Here is a 24,133-nt window from a genome sequence, read left to right as displayed (position 1 = left end):
TGTCATTTGATTAGTTGAATTCTCAATATAGTATATTTGAAGGCCTTTAGTGTCTTCACTCTTAATATTGCTTTCTTCAGGTGCTATTGCTTTTTGAGTTGTAAGTTTTGTTGTTGACATTGAAATTTGGACTTTAAGGTTCTCTGTAGGTTGCATTTGTTGTTCTTTGAAATCTCCTATTTTAGTGTTAGTTTCCACTTCTTCTATTTGCTTTTGGATTGTTATTTCATCATTTAAGGTCAGAATTTGATTTGGTGGCTTTAAGTTGTCAGATTTTTCTTGCAGTTTGGCTTTAATTTGCTCTGTCATTGCCAAGATCATGTCCAGTATCAGTTTATCAAGTGGTGGGATATATTCATCCATTTCGTCGTTGTTTGCAGCTAAATCTTCCATGGAGGCTATTTTAATAAGAGTCAAAGATTATCCACCTCCAAAAGAGTTGTTTTTGGTGCCAGGTGTTCCCACACTTATCTTTAAAAGTAATGTCAAGTACAGCTCTGTTATTCAGTCAGCTCTCACAACAGGAAAAAGATTTACTTGCTGTACCATGTTTTGCCACAAGATGTCATCAATAACATATAGAATGCAATGTAAAATTTTACTTTTTTTCCAAATTAATATAAAACTTTTGTAGCATTAGTCCAATTTTTTCCCCTTAATACACAGCTTAGAGAGAAAAAAGGGTAGTAGATCCCCACTAAAAATAGGAGCTTTTTAGTAAATACAGATAAAATTGCTTAATTTCTTTGCTGAATTATTTAATTTTCTTTTAAGGCTTTAAGGCTTTAAAATTTGTTCCCGAAGTAAATATTCACCATTTTTTCAAAGAATGGGGAAGGCAATTTTCAGAAAAGTCCCACAGAAAAATGGTTAAGGGAATAAGAAAGATAAAGTCTCACCCAGGTCCTCCAGATTGCTTCTTAGTGCTAGGTAGTGCTTTTGGCTTTTGGCAGGGAACGGCTAATGATCAGCCATTTTATGGCCGGTCTCTTCTTTGGGCCAAAGGAGCTGTCCCAGATTCAAGCAGAGGGCTGCTGCCCTTCTGCTATCACAGGGAAGGCCTTATCGTGGTATTCGCCCCTCCAGGGTAATTTTTGACCCTTTTCAGGGTCCTCCAAAAAAGAAAATGGATGGCAGGGAGTGGACCCTTCCTGCACTCCGGAAGCACCGCATGCGCAAACCGGAAGCCCCATGCAGATTTATTTTTGGATACCCTGTGATTGAGAAATATATCTATCTTTCCAGCTCTTTATTTAGGGGTAGGGATTGGGTCATTAATCAGTTGTTATGCATACTGATAAGCTAATAACATTAAGAAGCAACAGAGCTCCTTTATTCTGCATACTAATCTATACCTCCGTTTTAAGAGAAAGTTGTAGCTTCATTGGTTTTGCAAACCGCTCCAGTTAATAAACTTGAGTGTTTTGTTTTCTTACCTGTCAGATTTGTATACTACCATATTTATAAATTTTACCTGTGAAAATCATAGTGCTAGACAAATAATTTCAAATCTTAGTGAAACATTGAGTGTGTCATAGTTTTATATCTATCTGTATTTTCTTTTCCATATAAAACATAAAACTTTAGTTGACACAATCCAGCTTGTATTAGTTGGCTCATGTGGCAAAGTTGGGAGGATGACTTTGGGATGGTGGACTGGTAATAGGAAATTTGAGGAGTTTATTGGCTTTCCCCCAGATGCTTTGCAGTTTTAGTTCAATATTAAAATTCAAAACTGAGAGTGAAAGACTGTTTCTCCCAAATAAAGTAGCTGCAGAAGAGTCAGTAAGATTTCTTAAAGGGTCAGGAGCCAGGAGGTAATGGTGACAAAGAAGACCATTGTGAATGACCTGCAAATAACACTGTAGGAGCATAATCAGCCATTTATAATCACCGGTGCCAAGATGGGTGGGTGGGGAATCAATTTGCTGATGGCATAACTACAACCTAATTTGGAAGGTTTGTTAGAAAAACGGATGTTGACTAGTGCAAGAAACTAAACAGTCGGTTATTAACAGATCAAAGCAATTGAGCTTCTAGTTCTGCCCTTGAGCAATTACTCTCTTATAGCCTTGTCGATTTTATTCTAAATAAAGTTTTCCTGTGATTGAATTACAGGAAATACATAGGCATGGGAGCTATCCTCTATATTGCATGGAATATAATCACATCTGCTGATGGGAAGGGGCAGAAATCTGGAGAGGGAATGTGGATACAATGAACTTCTGGCTCTCAGAAAAGAAACTAGTTTCCTGGAGATCATGATAGCTGACCTGGAGAGGGTAAGCCAGAAAGAAGGGTGTTTAGATGAGTCTGTGATAGTCACATTGCTGTTTTGAGGAAGGAAGGAAGGAAATGTTTTAAGGAAATAGGGAAATAGATTAAATGAAACATACCTTGATGAATTCTTTTGTGATGTTGGTGTGCTTTCCAGAGCAAGGAAGGATAGAAAGTGATTCATAAAGGCATATGGGAAAATTGATTTGTGATGGTCACTTTGACTCTCCAGTGATTTATTTGTCTGTTGAAAAGAGTGCTAATAATAAATAGGCTGATAGATTGTACATTGGGATAGCTAATTGTGTTGTCCTGAATTTAAAATGAAGGTTTCAGGATAAGATGCTAAACATCCAGGGATATCCAAGGTTGAATTCTCTTAAATGTTTCCCTATTCGATATGCAAAAGAGAAGAGGTTTCAATTCATGAGTAGGCATCAAGAGATGAGATATAGACTTGCTACTTCATGGAGGATGTTCACAAGAGGAATAATCTTTGCTTGAGCCCAAGTGTGACCTAAGTGCTACTGCTTAAAATTCATTAGATCATACAACAATAGTTCAAATAACTTCTAAAAAAAAACTGAGTGAAGTTGGGGAGCATCTTTCAGCTCAACCCATCTCTAAGGGAGGGGGCTGTAAATATTCACAGTTCACAGAGATTATAACAAAAAAGTGTATAGTACAATAATATTGCTTAGCCTGGTGCCTAACACTACTGCATAAGTGTTCCTATACAGTGCTAGTGGCCTCTTGGCCAGATTAAATTTACTGGAATGTCCCACAGAATACAAGTTATGATGGACAAAATATAACTAACATCTGGAGAAAAATGTATTTTAAAAGATTTAAATAAAATTAAAAAAATAAAACATTCTTGTAACTCATGATGAAAAAACTGAGAATGAGCTTTGAATGAATAAAATCACCAGGAAGGCAATAATAGGAGGTTTTAAAATAAGTGGTTCTGGTTATGTTTACAAATATTTGGTAAATGTTACAGTACATGGGTCATACCTGCTTAGAAAATATTAACATCGTAACCTTGGAAGGGAATGCTAATGTCCTAACTTGGAAGCTATTCCCATAGTCTTCTTCCTAGTCTTCATCCACCTAATCTCCAGAGGAAAGTGGATCAGAAACATTCCTTCCAGATGAAATGTACAGGATGAGCAGACTCTGCTTGCAGAAGACAGTTCCAAAGGTGAAGTCACAAAATCCCCAACACTTTGAGTGGTATAAGAAAGCCTGCTAAGAACCAATGTAGCCCCTGCAAACAGTTGTAATTCTGCAGCAGTTCCCTTCAGCAGCCAGCTGAATTTGCACCTCCTGCAACTTTCAAATTTTCTTCAGAAGCAGCCCCAAGTAGATCTCTTTGCAGTAAACCAAAAGTGTGGGCATAAGAACATGAGCAATCAATCCCAGAGCTTGCTATTCCACAAAAGGTTTCTTCTGGGGCACCAGTAAAATTTTTGTAACTGTCCATAAACTCTACTTAATCTCAACCAGGACACTCTTAATATTTTTTTATGGTTTTAAGCCCTGGTGCATTCAGGCAAACACCATACACATCTGTGGAACTTCTGTTTTATATCTGCTGATTTTTTTAAATAATGCTGTATATACTGCTCTTTATTAGGATAGATTTATGACATTTTCACATGAAAATATCAGCATTTGGAGCATCTCAACTTTCTAAAATTGACACAGTGATTCTTTGGTTTCTTTTGTTTAGAAAGTAAAGGCCAAGCTGATAGACTCTGTAATGCTAGCTAGGGGGAAGCCCAGAAATTTGTTTGCAGTTCAAAATTGTTTATTTGCTGTGAACATCCTGATTGTGATGCACTTCTTCACTAGAAAGGTCACCTTTGGAATAATAGCAGCTGGTTGAGTTTCAAAGCAGCACAACTAAGCTACAGCACAGTATTCCTGCTTTATTAAAGTTAATGGGGAAAAAATCACATTATGCTTGGCTTTCAGATTTCACCCTCTCAGTACAAGTGTGGCAATGTCGTTGACCTAAAGAGGAACTAGCAGGGTACTTAGTATTCTTGGGCGCTAACACTGCCTTGTCTTCAAAACAGTATTTTAAAAGCTTCATCAACCTTTATGTGTTTTTATAATGTTTTTCATAATAAAGCATGAAGGGAGTCACTGCTGCAGCAGCTGTCTCCTGATGTTAAACCCCCAGTAGGTGGAGTCTCAGGAATGTAGTGTAGCTCAATTCTGCTGTCCTCCTCATATTCCAGAGATCCATTTGCAAAGTGGGTCTTATGAGTCTATGGATGTCAAGTCTGCTCAAGGGTGAGTAAGTAAGGAGAGGTGGTTTTTCGTTACATGCTATTCCATGTTTTTGGTTACATACTATTCCATCACCTTGATACGCTAGAACATTGGGCTCAGTTTCTATCTTTGATCATGACTTTTGTACCTTCTCCAGAAGAGAGGGATTATTTTACCCATTCTTGACTCTCTTTCTTCAGAGATTGAGGGGACAGATGCAGATAACCCAGAGAAACATTTACAGATAAATAAAAATAGGGACCACTACGGTGGGAAGGTAACAGTGTTCCATGAGCCTTTGGTGTCTAGTCATGCCGGCCACATGACCACGGAGACGTCCTTGGACAAGCGCTGGCTCTTCGGCTTTGAAACGGAGATGAGCACCGGCCCCTAGAGTCGGAAACGACTAGCACGCATGTGCGGGGGAACCTTTACCTTTACCTTTTTAATGTTGAGAACTTGTGTCTTGTGATAGCCTTACTGCATAATTTCCTTGCTTGCCATCCTAGGCGTCCAATCCATCCTTCTGAACTTTCTTTGTGAAGGGAAGATGCATTAGGAAAACTTTTCCTTTTGCTTCACTACAGGTGATATTCTAGAATTGTAGAGACTGTGCATTCCAAAGATTGGTATCTTTCTGCACATGAATAAGAATTTCTGCTGTTCTAGGCAATGGGCAAAACTGTCCTTACATTCCAGTATTGTGCAACAGGTTTGCTTCTGTTGCACTGAGTATGCTAATCAGAGATCTCTAGCAGCTCATAGCACCCTTTCTTCTTCCTTTTCCAGCCTGCCTGCCTAGCTTTGCCTCTACCTTATTTTGTAATTTAAAAAGGGCTTAGAATAAGCATCAGGTTACTTATTGGTGAGGTAAAAGGAGAAGCAAGATCGCAGAGTAGAAAAAGGGAGTGCTTCTGTGATAAGATGCAGCTTGACAGACAGAGCATAGAAACAGATGCCACAAGCTACAGATGTAATGGGATATATAAATATTGAGACCTGCTTAAATAAATGGAGGCATCCTCTCCCATAAAAATATCTGCTACAGCCTCAACCACATCAGTGGATTTTCAGCATCAGTGGTTAGATCTGTTTGATTTTAGAATCTGAAAAAGATGTTTTGCTTAGGGATTTTAATCAGTCAAGTTTTATTTTCCAGAACAAGTATTTGAGATACTCATTCAAGTCTGTGTGACCGAACAGAAAATCACGATGAAGCTATACAGGCAGTCCACCCTATGCTCCCTCTGATGTCTCTCAAGGGAAACAAAAATATCTTCCTTTCTCTGTTACATCTTTACCAAAAGAATATTAACCACATGGCTCCAGGAGCTGTGTCACTATAATGGGCGCCAAGGTTGGAAAATAACACCTCCAAATGTCTTATTTCTCATTTTCTTCAGATTGCCAGCCAAAAAAACCTGTGTGATGTAAAAAAAAGATCTGAATTGGACTCCAGCTAGCTGTCCACAGGAGAGAAGACTAGAGTCACACTTCTTATTTGTCTTAAGTTTTGTTAGAATATTTGACTACTGTTTGTTCAAATAAGATTTTCATGTGTTAGTAAGCATGTTCACATTTCTGCAAGTCATGGAATAATGGGAAGTTGCAAAAAGGCAGATCCCCACTGAATATTGAGGGTGGGAAGCCCACTTCCATATAGGGCTTCATTGCTATTTTCTGAAACAGGGTAATGTGGCCGCACATAACTGTCTTCCTTGGGCATTTAGGGCTAGGCTGAACCATTTGCCTTTCAACAGCAGATTTCTAAGGAAAATAAAAATTTCCTTCTGAAGTGACCATTCAGATATTTGATGCCACCCTATTGTTCCACTTTCGGAAGAAAATTTTACTCTTTCTACTAAAGTAGAATTTGTCTAAATACTACAAGAAGGTACTTTAATATGATGGAGGAGTTTCCTCAGAACTAAAGGCTAACACAGCACCAAAAAGCAATGATGATTCCTAAGGTAACACTACTCATGTTTACCCCGGAGTAAAGTATTTATTTTATTTATTTAAAATATTTATATAGCCACCTATCCTCTAATCACCTCTGGACAGCTGTATCAATATTTTAAATAAATAAAATAAGTTAATTAATTAGGAGTAAGTTCTATTGAATTAGGCAGTGCATATTTCTGAGTAGAGAAGTAGATGGATTACTACTGTTAGAATACAGTTCAATGTAGCTATCTGTAAAACATTTCTTCTTGTTGCCTGATTTTTATTCTTTTTGGCAGAACATTGAGCAGTCGGTTCAGGCAAACCCTTCCATTTTTAAATAATAGCAAGGACATTATTTTTCTGACAGGCATAGTTGATGTGACGTAAAGACTGATTCTGATTCAGCTAAGCATGTGTGCTCAAAACCTTGAACAAACACAAAGATGGTTTCATTAGAAAAGAGGGGAAAGCATTACTCACTGATATGTCAAGAATAAATTGGGCACTTCACTGCAATTATGTTTTTCATTCAGAAAAAAACAACTTAAATTGCTTTCTTCCCAACATTTTGCACTATTCTTAAATTCACTCGATGCCCTCAAATAGATGTTTTATTGGCAAAATAGAGATGAGAGAGATAAAGCTGGATTTGATTATCACTCTTTCTTCCCATTTAAGCTAACAAGCTACCATGATCGCTCATCAAACTGTCCCAAGACATTTGAAGCCAACCCATAAGCATCCTCACTTTTGCCAAACTCAGATTACTGAAAACATGCCAAGGTCATCATGAACCAATCAATGTTTCTTTCAGCTAATAAATTGGAGACACAAGGAATGGCATTCAATCAGTGCCCTCTCCCCTGAGTATCAGAGGTGTCAGCCTGGCAAACTCATTGTCTCACTTCTACTCCGCACAAAATGGAAAGAAACAAAAAATTGCTAACACCCAGACTCATCCAGACTAAACCTAAACCTATGTTGTGGTCATTTTTTCTGATTGCATTCTAATAACAAGCCACCAAATCACAGGAACTGAGACTGAGCAACTCCTCAAGGTGAGAGTCCTGAAACTGCAAAGACACATTAATAATAATAATAATAATAATAATAATAATAATAATAATAATAATAATAATAATAATAATAATAATAATAATAATAATAATAATAATAATAATAATAATAATAATAATAATAATAATAATAATATGACTAGTTTCCATCCATTGCTTCTTGTCCTGCTTTCAGGTGCTTTGGAGAATAGCTTGAGGTGTCAGCCTGGCAAACTCATTGTCTCACTTCTACTCCGCACAAAATGGAAAGAAACAAAAAATTGCTAACACCCAGACTCATCCAGACTAAACCTAAACCTATGTTGTGGTCATTTTTTCTGATTGCATTCTAATAACAAGCCACCAAATCACAGGAACTGAGACTGAGCAACTCCTCAAGGTGAGAGTCCTGAAACTGCAAAGACACATTTAATAATAATAATAATAATAATAATAATAATAATAATAATAATAATAATAATAATAATAATAATAATAATAATAATAATAATAATAATATGACTAGTTTCCATCCATTGCTTCTTGTCCTGCTTTCAGGTGCTTTGGAGAATAGCTTGACTCCCTCTTCTTTGTGGCAGCCCCTGAGATATTGGAACACTGCTATCATGTCACCACTAGTCCTTCTCTTCATTAAACTAGACATACCCAATTCCAGCAACCGTTCCCTATATGTTTTAGCCTCCAGTCCCCCAGTCATCTTTGTTGCTCTTCTCTGTACCCTTTCTAGAGTCTCAACATCTTTTAACACCGTGGTGACCAAAACTGGGTGCAGTATTCCAGGTGTGGCCTTACCAAAGCATTGTAAAGTGGTATTAGTACTTCACTTGATCTTGATTCTATCCCTCTGTTAATGCAGCCTAGCACTGTGTTGGCTTTTTTGGCAGCTGCAGCACACTGCTGGCTCATATTGAAGTGATTGTCTACTAGGACTCCAAGATTGCATTTACCTGTCCCAGAGAACAACGATAGGACCACGTGTTGACATGTTTGCAACTTGGCACTTTTCTCAGTATCTGCAAGCATGGCTGCATCTTGCAACAATTGGGAGGCGCTTAGGAGAAAAGAGAGATACATTCCATACAAATGAGCCTTGGTGGAGCAGTGGGCTAATGCCTCCTTAAGTAACACCAGCTGCCTGCAATTAGTGCAGGTTCGCATCCCACCAGGCTCAAGGTTGACTCAGCCTTCCATCCTTCCGAGGTAGGTAAAATGAGGACCCAGATTGTTGGGGGCAATTAAGCTGACTTTGTAATAATGCCGCTTGGGAGGGGTGTGAAAGCCCTAATAAGCAGGCATATACATAGAATGAAGGCTACTGCTAAGCTTGTAAGCCGCCCTGAGTCTTCGGAGAAGGGCGGGATATAAATGGAATTAAAATAAAATAAAATAAATAAATAGGACACTGAAGCTCAGAAGGTAGGTTGACTTCAGCTTAGGAGCTGGGGTGAGGAAAACACTCTCATTAGTTGGAATTCAGATTGACCTCAGGTTCCACAGAACTGCAGTATTGGCATTGCTCAAATAAATCTTAGTGGAGCGAAGAAAACTACTAGGCTTTATGTGATCAAGGGAGCTTCGGAGCCAGTTTCAGACTTCAAGCACAGATTCCTTACGCTGCGCAGTTTTATTGCTGATAATAAATAAAAGATTGAGCTAAAGACTTGCTGACAATAGGTAAATCTTATAAGATGCCTTGCATAAAAGAGGCAAGTACATAAGGTGGCAGTTTATTCATTTCTTTAAAAAAATGGGGCCAAGACTTGCATTTTTCTTTTTATGGTTCTTTAAATTTAAGTCAGAGTTGAATGGGACAAATAGGATTTTTTTTTGTTTGTTTAGGAGAATGTCCTAGAGCAGCCTTTCAAATAAACAACATCTTCCTGTAGCTTAGGACAGATGCCATCATCTGTTTCACTTTACACAATTTCTTGTATGAGCCCATTTCTTAGTATCATTCATTAGTTTATGTAGTTGGTGTAAGATGAGGCAAGCATCATGGTGGCTTCCAGAAGTTTTAGATCAAGCTCCTCCTTCCCCAAGGATACTGGACTCTCTATCCCACAGCAAAGATTATTGGGGAAAGGGGAGAATTATACAAAGAATGTCAAAATCTCTCCCAACCTGCACACATTTCAAAATATAGACCAACTCCCCATTTTTCTGCAATAGCCATATTGGCTAGGAAATTTTAGAAGTTGAAATCCATGCACAGAAGTGTAGCCAGGTTGGAGAAGACTATATTAAATGATGTCTACCCATGGTCCTTTTTGCACTTCTAGCAATCATTCTGAATAATTAGATCAAATCAATTCTTTATTCTGATCTTTGACAAACTATTTTGAATAATAGGAGTCCCTCTGCACACCTTTACCCCTGCATCTTTTTGTTGTTGTTGTTGTTGTTGTTTTGTTATTCAGTGCCCCCTGGAAGAACTCTAATGGAATACCAACTGAATCCATGCCAGTCACTGGAACTAACACAGGGACCAGTTTGCAAATACAAATGTAAATTCAAGCCCTTGTTTGCATTTTACTCTGACCTGAGGGGGGAAAAATGCTGTTAAAGAACTACTGTTGAACAGTACCCAGCAAGTGAGAGATCTAAATGGATTACAAAGTCGCTCAAACCTCCCTGACTAAAAAACCACAGGCATTTTGTGGAGTTGCGAGGAAGCCTAAAGAAACAGGCAGAATTCATGACCTGCAACTTCTTCCAGGGGATGGAAAAACACTGGAGTGACTTCTTGCTTGTTGGATGCTCCAGCAAAGACATCCACATTGACCTTAATAGGGGAGGAGATATATGAGCAAAGAGGTCAGAGGGAGTCATTTCTGCATTAAGGCAGTGTTCTTGTGTACACCCTTCCATTTTATTTCTGCCATTTTCTTTCAGGGTAAACATGGGGCAACTCCAGATATAAATGCTTTCTTTTTACAGCCCTGTTTGCAAAATTGGATATGACTTTTGAAATCAATGCTTCGCAAAGCAGAGATTCGGTTTTCCAAAGAAGCAGTGATATTTAATTTTACTTGTTCAGCGTGCGACAGTTGATTGCATCAAAACAATTTCAAAACAGTTCATTCACTACCTCACTCAATCCCCCACCCCCCAGAGAGATTTATTGGGATCACCAACCTCTGTTTTTAATGGTTGGTTTCCATACTGCTTCTTGAAGTCTTGAATAGATTAAGATTGGGCACTAATTTCCCCCAGTCATCATTTTAAGGCACTGTTCCTATGCACACACTCCCATTATATTTCTTCCGGAACTTTCAGCAAAATGTGCTTAGAATGTCATAGTGGATTGTGGCCATAGACAACAGATGTGGTCAGTTCCTACAGGGTGGCAAACTGACTTTAGTGAGACTTAAAAGCAAACTATGTTGTCATAAGAAACCTTTTCCTGGAGACAATTTCCTGATTTAGGTCTTATTGCTTTTGGAACTTTGACTTTGGTCCAGATCCTTGCTGTGCATTTTGGGATTCATCATAGCAATTGCCACATTTGCCCCAGCCTAGCCAAAAATTATCATATCAAGTTCTGTTTCTTTTCCCAAATAGAATGATGGTTGTCTTAATGCACAGTAGACTGTTTGTATGAAATTTTCAAACAGGAAGACACAATGTCATTAAATACCAGAGGTGAAAAGGCTGCAAAATTTATTATACAGAAAAGGACTTTCGCACCGCTCCCAATTAATCCCAAATCTTATGGAATGGAAACATTTTTTCTTTCATAAATTGTTTGAGTAGAGATACGGATTTGGTTCAAGTTTATTCTGGAAAGCAAATGGTGCCTTTCAAAAAGAACAATTGGCTGGTTATTCTAGGCTTCATCTAAATCCCTCTCAAAGTATTTCCTTTTTTCCTTCTCATTTTTATTTGTGAATATTTTTATTTTGCTTTTACTGTCAATCAACTTACCAGCTGCCAGTGTTGGAAAAAGGTTGATGAATACATGAATACTAATACTTAATAACAAATTAATACCAATATTACTAATTATGATTAATAGAGCAAATATGCAGTAAGTAACAGATTGTAGTTGCAATGTTTCCTAATATTAGTTGGCATACTCAGGAAACTCTGGATCAGGGTTATAATTGTAAATTCCATAACTTAGGTTTGTTTACTTTGATTCAGAAATTTCCCTGTGGAGGGAAAGTGCCTTTTTTAAAATGATCCTTTAAAACAATGATTTGGGATTCATCTGAAGAGGATCCTTGCTTGCTAATAAGACCAATGCTAGGATACCATTGCCTTGGCATTGCCTTCCTGATTTTTTTCCAATTAGTTTTATTAAATGTTACAGTTGTACAGATCAAATGTAGTACAAGCTACAACAAATATAAAATAGAAAGAAAAAATATAGTGCAGAATAGAAAAAAGAAAGAAAAAGAACAATGTAAATGAAAGAATAGAGAAGAACAGAAAAGATTACAATATAACAAAAAATAAATATTACCCCTTCATCTCAAAAGGAATTCTCAGATCCTTAAACCCATATCACTCAGTCTGGAATGATAAAGAAAATGTCAATTTCATGATTGTAGAATAAAGTTAACTATTTTAACCCTGATCAAATAAACCCACTTTATATTCCCTCTTTTTGTTTTTACAATTTTGATCTTTAATCTATTCAAATAATATCCTAAATCTTTATGTCTATTCTTTTCACCAAGTCTTTCAAAACTTTAACAGATGTCCTTTGTTTACCATTATAGGAAAATTATCCAAGTCACTTCCTTTTAATTATTAAAATATCAGCCTGTTTCATTTGTATATCCAGTATTTCATTTATTTTCCCAGATTATTCTTGTAGCCTATCATTTTAAACCCAGGTCTAAATCTTTTTCCATCTTATCCATTAGAACCTGTTCCTCTCCTGCAATATCATTTACACAGAGTCATTCTATGATGGGAGATATTCTTGAAATTAACATCTGAGGTCATTGTTTATACTTATACACAAATACACAATTTAGTACATTTGATGTTAAGATAGTTTGCTCCAAGTCAATTTAACAAGTCAAATAGGTGCTCTTTTTCTTTAATTCTAATCTTTACTCCCTTTTATCTCCCTCTTGTCCACCTTTAAAATCCCATCTCTTTTTTTTTCCTTAAAAATAAAAACACAGCCATTTTCCCATGGGAAGAATTTATTCCATTAATTTGAAAATCCCATTTCAAGTCAATCTACATCCTTAGTACATTTATAACTTTTCAAAAAATAACACACTAATTACCCTTTTTGTCGTTTATTACCCAACTTTGCTATATCCTTTAAGTTACACTTAAAAATTCTTTTGTTAAGGATTGAAGGAGACTCACCCAGTGAATGCCATCAGCCTTGTCATTCCAAAGGTTGCTAATGTTTAAAACCAATAAAAAAGTCATTCAAAAAGTAATTAAGAAATGAGGCCTAGCCACCCTTTATGTCCACACAACCCACATTACTATTCTGAGCATACATGAAATTCCTCAGCCCCAGCCACCCAATTTACCAGCCAACCATAAAACTGTCAATTCTTGTAGTCTGTTCATGAGGAGAGCTGTTTGGAATACCTGTGGGCAATCCCACAATCTCTCCTTTGTCTGGAGAGATTTTGACATCCAGGATCTGTCCTCTGGTCAGTGTTCTCCCCTATAATAATGTCCCTGCTTTTTTATGGGTATCTAGCTCACCATGTCCTTATAGGTAGTCTGAGAGCCCTTCCCTTTTTTCTTAATGATGTCATAAGTCGTAGTGACCATAATAACTGTAGGCTGACCCAATATGGATTTCTTAGTTTCAAAGGTTTTCCACCCAAATGTCTGTAGAGTACAGTAAAAAGCAAGATGGAGACTGCAATGGTTTAATAGAAGCTTCAGTAGTCTTTTTCATCTGTGTGTGTTTGTGTGGCACATGAAAAAACAGATAGAACTTTCATTTCACCAATGCATTTGTGAACTTGACTTTCTTTTTTAATCATACACTTTAAACATCCCTGCTTCCCTGAGACCTCAAATCTTGTTTCATTTGCCTTGTTACAGTCAATTCAATGCATGGAATAAGTAGTATGCAAGGCATGCAAGACTATCCAGGTTGCATGATTTATCTTCTGATTTTCCTGGGTTTTCCTTAATGATGTTGTTGCACCATTAGCCCCTTCCAAAAGGGAGGTAATAGGAATACAAGTGTGGCCTTGGTAAGGCCGCACTTGGAATATTGCATCCAGTTTTGGTCACCACAATGTAAAAAGGATGTTGAGACTCTAGAAAGAGTACAGAGAAGAGTAACAAAGATGATTAGGGACTGGAGGCTAAAACATATAAAGAACAGTTGCTGGAATTGGGTATGTCTAGTTTAATGAAGAGAAGGACAAGGGGCAACATGATAGAAGTGTTCTAAAGAGCCTTGGTGGAGCAGTGGGCTAATGCCTCCCTAAGTAACACCAGCTGCCTGCAATTAGTGCAGGTTCGCATCCCACCAGGCTCAAGGTTGACTCAGCCTTCCATCCTTCCGAGGTAGGTAAAATGAGGACCCAGATTGTTGGGGGCAATAAGCTGACTTTGTAATAATGCTGCTTGGGGGGGGGCAAAAGCCCTAATAAGCAGGCATATACATAGAATGAAGGCTATTGCTAAGCACATTGATTTGTGCTTAGATTGCAAGCCGCCCTGAGTCTTCGGAGAAGGGCGGGATATAAATGGGATTAAAAAATAAATAAATAAAATAATAATATCTCAGGGGTTGCCATGAAGAAGAGGGAGTCAAGCTATTCTCCAAAGCAGGACAAGAAGCAACGGATGGAAACTAATCAAAAACAGAAGCAACCTAGAACTAAGGATAAATTTCCTGACAGAACAATTAACCAGTGGAACAACCTGTCTCCAGAAGCTATGAATGTTCCAGCCCTGGAAGTTTTTAAAAGGACACTGGATAGCCATTTGTCTGAAATAGTATAGGCATGGGTGTCAAACTTGCGACATCATGTGATGTGTCATGACTTTTTTCCCATTGCTGGCAATGGGGTGGGCATGGTTTTGGCCTATGGGCCAGCGGTTTGACACCCCTGGTATAGGGTTTCCTGCCTGAGCAGGGGGTTGGACTAGATGGCCTCCTAGGTCCCTTCCAACTTTATTATTATTATTATTATTATTATTATTATTATTATTATTATTATTATTATTATTATTATTATTATTATTATTATTATTATCATCATCATCATCATCAAAATAAAGAGTTTACTTAGGTAGAAATAATTTGTAAAGGTGGAGGAGAAGCTCAGTGAGGTGGACATCAATGAGAAGATCTCCCCTTCTTCTACCTTGACTGTGCAGAGCCCCAATCTGATCAGTTCGTAGATTTTTTTTCCTTATCCATGAAGTTGAAATGAGAATACAGTTTCAAATGAGATCACTGAATGAAATAATGTGACATCTGTGACATTTGTTTATGTTTAAACAAGGATAGAATTGCACTGCAATTATATATGTCTGTGGTTCTATGTGGTTTTGTCTGCATGTCTATGGAAATGCACACACACACACATGCACAGAGAAATGTAGAATTCTCTAATGCTTAGTTTATATGCAACCAGCCATCATAATATTGTGGGAGTCATCTTCAGATATTTGCCCAGACAGCCATCTGTCTATCTATTTAGCAACTGAAAATTCCTTTGATTTCTTCTCCTAAATAGACAGTATAAACTTGGCATTGGTGTGTGTTACTTGAAATGTACAATACTCACAAATGAACAAATTCTGGAGGCAGCAAAGCCTGTAAAGTAATCACAAAGGCACCAGGAAACCATGATCCAAGGTGAATTGTTGCTTTCATCAGACCTGCCCACCTCCGCCCCCTTTTTCTTCCTTTTTAGAGTGTTGTGGACTCACACTGTTGGTGGGAACATGTTTTCATTTTATTTCCTCCTGCCCACATATGTAAAAAACAAAAAACAAACCCACAACCCTGATAACTCTGATTAACAAACAGCTTTCGTATTTAACACACTGTCATCTGAACAGCAAAACATCTCCTGATAAACCACATCTAACTAACTACATGATGTCTGGCTTTGTTGCTTTCTGTAGAGTTCTGTTGTGTTCTGTTCTGTTTCCTGGCAGAAAATGGGAGCTGGAAGAACCAAAAATATTTTTTTAGTCAAAGAATACCAAGGAATAATGTCACACATGTCATAACTCAGCCTAATAACCATACCATTAAATTGTTGCCTTGATTCTATAAAGCTGTAGCTGACTGAACTATATATGTCAAGAAAAAAGGGGCTGTGGAAGAATCTTACTTCATTGTCCTCCAGTGAGATGTATACTCTGGAAATGAACTCTCTCTGCCTTGTGGATGCCCTGCTCCTTTTTGCATTCCATAGGACAACCAAAGCCAGCCATACTAGCCCCCCAAATCCCTGGAACCTTTTAAGATGGACTACAAAGAACAATAGTCACTGCAAGTCTAAATCGCAGTGAAACTGGTATGACAAGAGAACAGATCTAAACTTTCTCACTTTCGGAATGCCATCCTCCTTTCCAGTGGACAAAAGCAAATCCAGAGCATGACCTGACACATAAAAGAAATAAAACAAATCCTTATTCTGTCACTGACTAGCTGTCTTTTCTCTAGAGGGTGGTTATAAGAAATACAAAAAGACACAGTTGTCTTCTGCAAAAAGTTTATTTTTGAAGTGTGAAGAGCTATGACAGCCCCAGGATGCCAGGTGTTACCCATATTGTGATCTGAAGGTATACCTGTTCTTAATTAGATTCTAAAATTGGATGAATGAATTTGCTTAACTTCTTTTAATAGACTTTTTTGAAGTAAATTAATAAATGCATTCAAAAAAAATCTGACATATTTTTATAAGTGCCAAGCTACCCAAGAACATTTGCAGAGTTTAGGATTTTGTATTTTGCTTTAGTTCCTTAGAGTACCTGGAAATAATTATTATGAAAAATGTTTACAAACTTATTGAGGTAAATATTTCAAATTGTCTACCAGATTAATATAAATATTAAAAGATAGTTAAAATACTTATGAAACTTTGCGGAAGAAACTGGAAAGAACCAAAATTACTAAAATAAGAGTCATTCAAAGACTGCTACATATTTTGAGTGATATATTTAAGCTTTTAAAATTCAAAGTTCAAACAATTAAACAATTATGTATATAAATTTGCATCAGAACTCTAGAGTTTAAATTTTAGGGTTTTTTTTTAAACCTCGTCTTTCCACATTAATAGATATTTGGCCCCCACTCATCTCCCTCATTACCAACATTTACTGCAGCTTAACATGTAGCTATCACCTACATGTTATGGATTTCTACTTTTCAATGCACCTACAGCAACCTAGTTGACATCAATTCGTCCTTTTTTACATACTTTCTTACATAGCTCTTTCCTTCATAAGGAAACCTACAGCTTAATTTCCCTGAATGCATTCCTCCATCCCTCATGGCCAAGCCACCTTCATTCAGATCTATTGCCTGATTCCCCCACAACTTATTTATTTTTCTTTCATTAATTTCTTGACTTTCTAACTTATTCTTATAATAATCCAGGCCACAATCTTCAGTATGATGTGGTGGATACCAGATGAGCCCATTATTATTGACTTCCAGAGAAATGTGAAAACTGAAGAATCATTGTGTTCCAGTTCATGTATTGGCTGTGACTGAAAGTGCTTCTTGAAATGTGAATTTATACACTTTCTCTGCTCCTATTTCCTATCTGGATATGAGTCACTATAGAATGTCTTTGGATTGATAGTGACAGGCCATCTGCAGGTAGTCCATAAGTAACATCTTTTTAATCAACAAAACTGTAGAAATTAATATCTGAAAGTATGGTTTATACATGCTGTTTATTTTGCTTCTACAAATGAGATCTCAGCTCTTGGAACTTGGCAACTTGAACAGAGAACTGAGTTTCATTCTGTAGGCTGCAACTTCTACCAGACTCTGTGTGTGTGTGTGTGGGTGTGTGTGTGTCTGTGTCTGTGTCGGTGTGTCTGTGTCTGTGCCTGTGCCTGTGCCTGTGTGTGTGTGTGTTGGAGTTTACTCTGGCACATACTTAATGGCAAAAAACCAACCTCTGAGAATTATGGCTAGGTTAAGATTAAGGCAACTAAAGATCAGAATAAACAACCACTTTATGTCCATTTGTGAGTGCATTCAGAAATGGGTCTGCTGCACCAGTATGCTATGATATGGCACTCTTTGTTCAGTGTGCCCAAGGGTATCAACAGGAAAGCTAAATCTGTGCTGTTTACAAGCTTGCCTACTGCTGCTCTTTTCTTCATAAACTGAAAAAGTCTATAATTTTCCATTCAGTAAATCACCATCAGCCACTGCAAAACAACAAATAAAATCTCCCCAGCATGATAAAGGTGTTAGGTTAAGAGGAGGTACCATATTGTATGCAGCTGTGTGTATATGCTATAGCTATCTTGCTGAATGCAGGTCCTTGGGTAATACCCATTCCAGAACTAAACTATACATACTGTATGCCCTGGATAACAAATCCATAATCAATAGGGAAGATACATAAATTTGCTATTTCCGTGAAGTCCATCCTTGTAGAATGAAGATGATCAAGTCATCATCAATATCTTTTAGTGCCAGTGTCAGTGCCACAAGCTCTTTGGATGTGACTGATGGACCAACTCAAGGCTTTTACTGATTCTCTTTCAGCCCTATAAAGTCATTCAGATCAGGGAATAGATTTCACAAGAAAATTAGTACTATACTTTATTGAGAAGGCCATGGTAACAAAATTTTACAGGTGATTGTATTTCCTGCTCCTTTCCTCTTTTACCCTAGGGACTCAGGAGGATAGCTAGCTTGAGTCTGTTTCTAATACTTTCTCTGTGTTTTCAGCCCAAAGCATGCTTATGCACCTGTTTAATGGATTCTAGATAGTGTTTCCAAGGTCATCTCCATGGCTTCCCACACACTCATGTAGAAGCTTCAGATGCCTGCTGGCCTCACATCTAACTATTTAAAGAACACTTAGTGCTTAATTCACGGTCAAAGTTTATACAATTATATTATATAGTGAAAGCTGTATATAATGTAATTAAGTATAAATCCATTCATCATACAAGTATTTCACTACATTGCTTGAAAGTAGCACCTGTAGGACAGACTTTTGTCAAATAGGGGATGATTTTCAGTATGGGAAACATTGGTCTAGTTTTCAATTGCAAGCGTTAATATTCTAAGTTGACTCTTAAAACAGCCAAGTGAACATGGATTTTAACGCTGAATACTAAATTAATGGATACAGCCAAAAAGGTACACCTCTTTAGAGGAGTTGTCTTCCTTAAATAAGTAATTAAGCCAATGCATCCTCCACTGGCCTACAAACATTATAACAACAAACGTCCATTTATTTGGGCAAATGGCATTTCAAAATTGCTCTGGCCAAAATATTTCTGTAGCCCTGATAGTTTGCAGTGGCATTTTTCCCCCAGTTAAATCCAGATGCCACTAGTCCATGCAGTCTTATGTTTATGAAAGATGCCTAGGTCATTAGTCAATCTCTCCAGGGTTGTGGCACAACACTCCTAGTGGCTCCCAAAAATATACAATCAGTGGTTTCAGTCTGCCAACAAACTGAATATTCAAACTGGAAAAGGTCATTGTGCTGCCAAAATACCAGCTCGAAGGTTCAATTTTCCAAGTAAATCCACTCATGAACATAACCATACTTTGGCATTACTTGGTAAATGGTTGTTATTCATAAGAGTACATAATGTTCGACGTGCCTGTATCTGATCTTACTGTCAATTTTTCTGGGGAAATCTAATTTGGAGGAACTAAATTATCGTGGACTTTTTTTTTGGTGAGCTTTATTTTTAATAGGTGACAGTTGTAGATCTTTCTCTTAAACAAATGGTCCTGCCAATGCTTAGCCTCATGACTTAGGAAATCAAAGCTGGTTTGATGAGATAAAGGCATTGTCTACATAATTATATATTAGATTGAAGTAGTTTTGAAATGTGCTGGGACCTTTTGATAAAGTGCTATATAACTGAGTGGTAAATATAGGAAAATAATAGCTCACAAGACTCTTGAGCTAGAATAATTTTCATATGCACTTTTCTCCAAAGATCATTTAAATGTTTTAAAACTCCTTCCTCCTGGTCTCCCAAATTTTTAAACTAGCCAATGTGATGTAGAAATGACTAGAGTGCTGAATTTGTATGTAATTCTCAATTTCCCATTCAATTAGAGAAGTCATTCAGTGTTTCTGATCCTGGCCTAATCTACGTAGATGCCAATTGGTCTGCCATTTACCAATATTTCCATGTTACAGAACAAATGGGAATTCTAATAAATGGAGTTCCAACTTTCCATGAATTATTTGGTCTGATACAATATTTGTTGATAAGATATTGTATCACTCACTAACTTTGCTTGATCTCAAAAATCTAAGTGGAATCAAACCTTAGAGACCATCCGAATGTACAACTTTAAGAGTTGATCTCAACACAAAAGACATCTTATTCATTAAAAATAAAAAACCCTGGTGCTCAAATGTTTAGAATTTTTCCCCATAACTGAAATCCCATATATGAGTTCCATTATTTTCTATGATTGAGCTGAAGATAGGCAAGTACAAATATGCAGCTCTGCAAATTCTCTCTTCTGTTTTTCATTAGGGAATTGATGCCAAGAACACTCGATGGCCAGATCACCATGGAGAAGACGCCCAGCTACTTTGTCACTAAGGAAGCACCAGCTCGGATCTCCTCTATGTCAAAGGACACCAAGCTCATTGTGGTGGTGAGGGACCCGGTCACCCGAGCCATTTCTGACTACACACAAACCCTTTCCAAGAAGCCAGACATCCCATCCTTTGAGAGCCTGACCTTCAAAAACAGGACTACGGGTTTGATCGATACCTCCTGGAGTGCCATCCAGATTGGCATTTATGCAAAGCATCTGGAAAATTGGCTCCTGTACTTCCCGCTTGGGCAAATCCTTTTTGTCAGTGGGGAGAGACTGATCAGTGATCCAGCAGGCGAGTTAGGCCGTGTCCAGGACTTTCTGGGCCTCAAGAGGATCGTCACAGACAAACATTTCTACTTCAACAAAACCAAGGGGTTCCCGTGCTTGAAAAAGGCGGAAGGCAGCAGCAAGCCCCACTGCCTGGGCAAGACGAAAGGACGGACCCACCCCAATATTGACCAGAAAGTAGTACAAAGGCTGCGAGAATTCTATCGGCCGTTCAACATGAAGTTCTACCAGATGACTGGCCATGACTTTGGCTGGGATTAAGGCTGGAACGCGGTGGCTCAGTGGGTTAGGACGCTGAGCTTGTCGATCAGAAGGTCGGCAGTTTGGCGGGTCGAATCCCGAGTGCCGCGTAACAGAGTGAGCGCCTGTTACTCGTCCCAGCTTCTGCCCACCTAGCAGTTCGAAAGCACGTAAAAATGCAAGTAGAAAAATAGGGACCACTACGGTGGGAAGGTAACAGCGTTCCGTGCGCCTTTGGCGTCTAGTCATGCCGGCCACATGACCACGGAGACGTCCTCGGACAAACGCTGGCTCTTCGGCTTTGAAACGGAGATGAGCACCGGCCCCTAGAGTCGGAAACGACTAGCACGCATGTGCGGGGGAACCTTTACCTTTACCTTAAGGCTGGAAAAATAGTAATTTAATCATATTAAAAGGGAAAAATATATTTTTGTACATATCAATAGAGATGGAAACCTAATATTTGTCCTAAAGTCTAGTGATTCCAATTAATATTTTTGTTTTAATGCAAACATATATTTACTTCTTTTGTTATTCAAGATTTATGATATCCAGTTCCACAAATCCAGAAGACTGCCACTTAACTTATGGATAGAACTGTTGACTATGAAACCTCACAGAGACAGAGACTTTTATTTTCAATATGTTATTTTTGGAGTTTTTATAAACTAATTTGATGCCTCAGTCTGTGGATTCTAGTATCAGTACCCAGATGGTTTGTTTTGTTTTTTGTTTTTAAAATAGCTTTAGTTGGTCATGTTGGTAACCAAATAATCAGGATTGAAAGATATTTTTTCCAATTTGATCTATTCTACTTGGTCAATTCATATGATTTAGACTTCTGCATTGCTAAAGTGGTGAAAAGAGGTTTTCAATGAGTTTCAGGGTAAAAAAAAGTCCCTAAACATTTCAATTCTTTGTAAACATTACAAAATTATTTATGCACTGGATCCTCATTTGACTTAATAAGGACATTAGAACAGCAGCCTCTGACTGTCACGAAACCAGATTTTATTCAAAGCTGCAGAAACAGCAGATAACATTTTAGGTCTGCTGAAACATTCTAATTTCCTACTAACTAAGGATGGTTTTCTGTTTGTATTACTAAAGCTAATATACACCCTTGTGATTGGGTCATTAGGCAGTTACTGAAGAGTGATGTGAGGCCTTTTCCAAACATGTGACCCCCCCCCCCCAAATCTAGATGTTTTCTCAAAGAAGATCCAATATCCAAACTAATTAAGATAAAATATCTTCATTATAGTTTGAAAGGCATTTCAAAGCATTATTCATCCACCCCCGACTCACCCACCTGTTGTCTCCATAAAGCCTTATATTGGTTCAGATTTCCCTGCCCACAGTTCAGTGACAGATGGGCTGAGTTGATGAGTCAACAGTAGGGGAAAAAAGAAAGCCAAGTCATTTTCCCTGTCATCTCTCCCACTTAAGCTCAAGAGGTCATTGGGTCATCAGTCACTACCTCCAACCAGCCAGGATAGCTTTCTCTCTCAGCTCAGAGTGCCCAACTCTCATCTTTTTCTGAAATTGTACCATAGGACACTTGAGTAAATATTTTATAGCTGCCCCAACAAAGAAGGGAGAATATTTTGTTGCATCTCCAACTTTTATGTCTTAGGTATTTCTGAGATCATGATTCATCCCAAATATAGTTATCACCTACTGGAACAAAGACAAAACACTAGCAGCAGCAATGTGTACAAAACCTCTATTATGTTGCTTATTCTGGGCTCAAACTTTCAAGTCCCGTAGAATGTATGCCACACTACAAGCACCACACCACAAGCACTTGTTTAAAATATGGTTCATCCCACTGTTCCCTTCTTCCACCCTCACCCCCCAAGAACTGGAGCAATAAAATTATTCTCAATTAAAATTTACCCCACAAAAGTAATACCACGAATTAGCAATTGGTCTGGCACTTCTATACCAAATCCTAGACAATTGTTTGCTGACATGACAATCTTCAGTAATTACAGATCTAGAATAATTAATTGTCTCATTGTCTCTGTGATTATTTGTACCATTGTACCTTTCCACATAGAATGATGCATATTTTGATATTTCTGTCAGGTTCATAGTTGCACTTGTAAAGCCAAACTAGAAGTGACAGTGGCTGATACATATCTTATTCCATTTCTGTCACTTTACTGCTAAAGTAAATGCTGAAGAAAAATGCTAAATATTCCTATCTCCAACACCTTATTCCTCACCAATCTATTGCTCCAGACTGTTTTCTTTCACCTCATAGTTGGAACTAAAAAAGCTTAAAGGTTGATGGAAATAACTTGCAGCAAAGTAAAACACAGATTAGTCTATTTGTTTATTTGATTACTGAAGGAACATATACCACATTCTGAAAGCAAATGACCGACAGATATTCCACTTCATCTAGCTTAGCCTTAATTTGTCTTTTTCAAGTGTGTCTCACTTTTGTTAAAAAAATGATGTGTATCAAGTGAGCATGTGTAGCTCTCATGCTTGCATAGTATATCCCAACAAAACAATTTAATGTCATGATGAAACACAGGACTTCACTATGTAAGAGTCAGAAATTGTAATTGCAAATGAATCCCCGTTCTCCTTTTAGATGCTGGGGCAGAGCAGTTTTGTAATATCTGAATAAATCTTGTGAGTTTATTTCCTCTCTCTAATCTCCTGAGATTTAGCTCAAGATTTCCAGATGAAAACATATATTTTTTTCTTGGAGCAATGTTCTTGTCTCCTTAGATGACATCGAACTGAAATGTTCTAAAATGGAAGATATATTTTATAAAGTTATTATATTCAGCTGTTGGAGCAGCAAGAGAATTAGAAGATGTTCTCAAAGCTAATACATTCATTCACTCACCAACATTTATGCCTGAAGGGTCATCTTTATCTAAAACTATATCATAAGACAACTTAAAGATAAGAAATGATTTGTAAATGGCAAAACTATATTGTTGCTTTTTCTGTAGTGGCTAAATCAGGGCTTTGTTCCACTGGATATTGCAATGTCTTTTTTTCTGAATGTAAGAAAAGCTAAAGGATGCAGCTTTTGAACATTACTCCAAAACTATTACTTTTTACCATAGCAGGATACAGCATATACTCACAAGTTCGTTACTAAATAAAATTCCAAGTCAGGTTGTCAAGAGGCCTGCTGAATGAACTCCATACTCTTCAGAATAACCAATACAATAAATGCAAATAGATGCAGTATCATTTTACAGCTCCTTTTCAAGAACATATCATATGCAGTTTATTTATTTTAGATAATAAT

At 37.6% G+C, this 24,133-nt stretch overlaps 1 protein-coding gene across 1 annotated transcript in view; it reads left to right on the top strand.

Annotated features, from left to right (window-relative positions):
* LOC308661530 (heparan sulfate glucosamine 3-O-sulfotransferase 3A1-like) overlaps window positions 1-20,871 on the top strand; it is a gene marked incomplete at both ends in the record, with an annotated part of 98,916 nt that extends 78,045 nt beyond the window's left edge. Inside the window, one exon of the mRNA XM_081316486.1 lies at window positions 20,253-20,871. Coding sequence (XP_081172612.1) covers window positions 20,253-20,871 — 619 coding nt within the window. The remainder of the gene's footprint in view (window positions 1-20,252) is intronic.
* Between the last annotated feature and the right edge of the window lie 3,262 nt (window positions 20,872-24,133).

This window comes from Vipera berus (genome assembly GCF_964194415.1).
Source record: "Vipera berus genome assembly, chromosome: 2".
Lineage (NCBI taxonomy): Eukaryota > Metazoa > Chordata > Lepidosauria > Squamata > Viperidae > Vipera > Vipera berus.
Note: the sequence above shows the minus strand (reverse complement) of the source record. Positions and strands in the feature narration are given on the sequence as shown.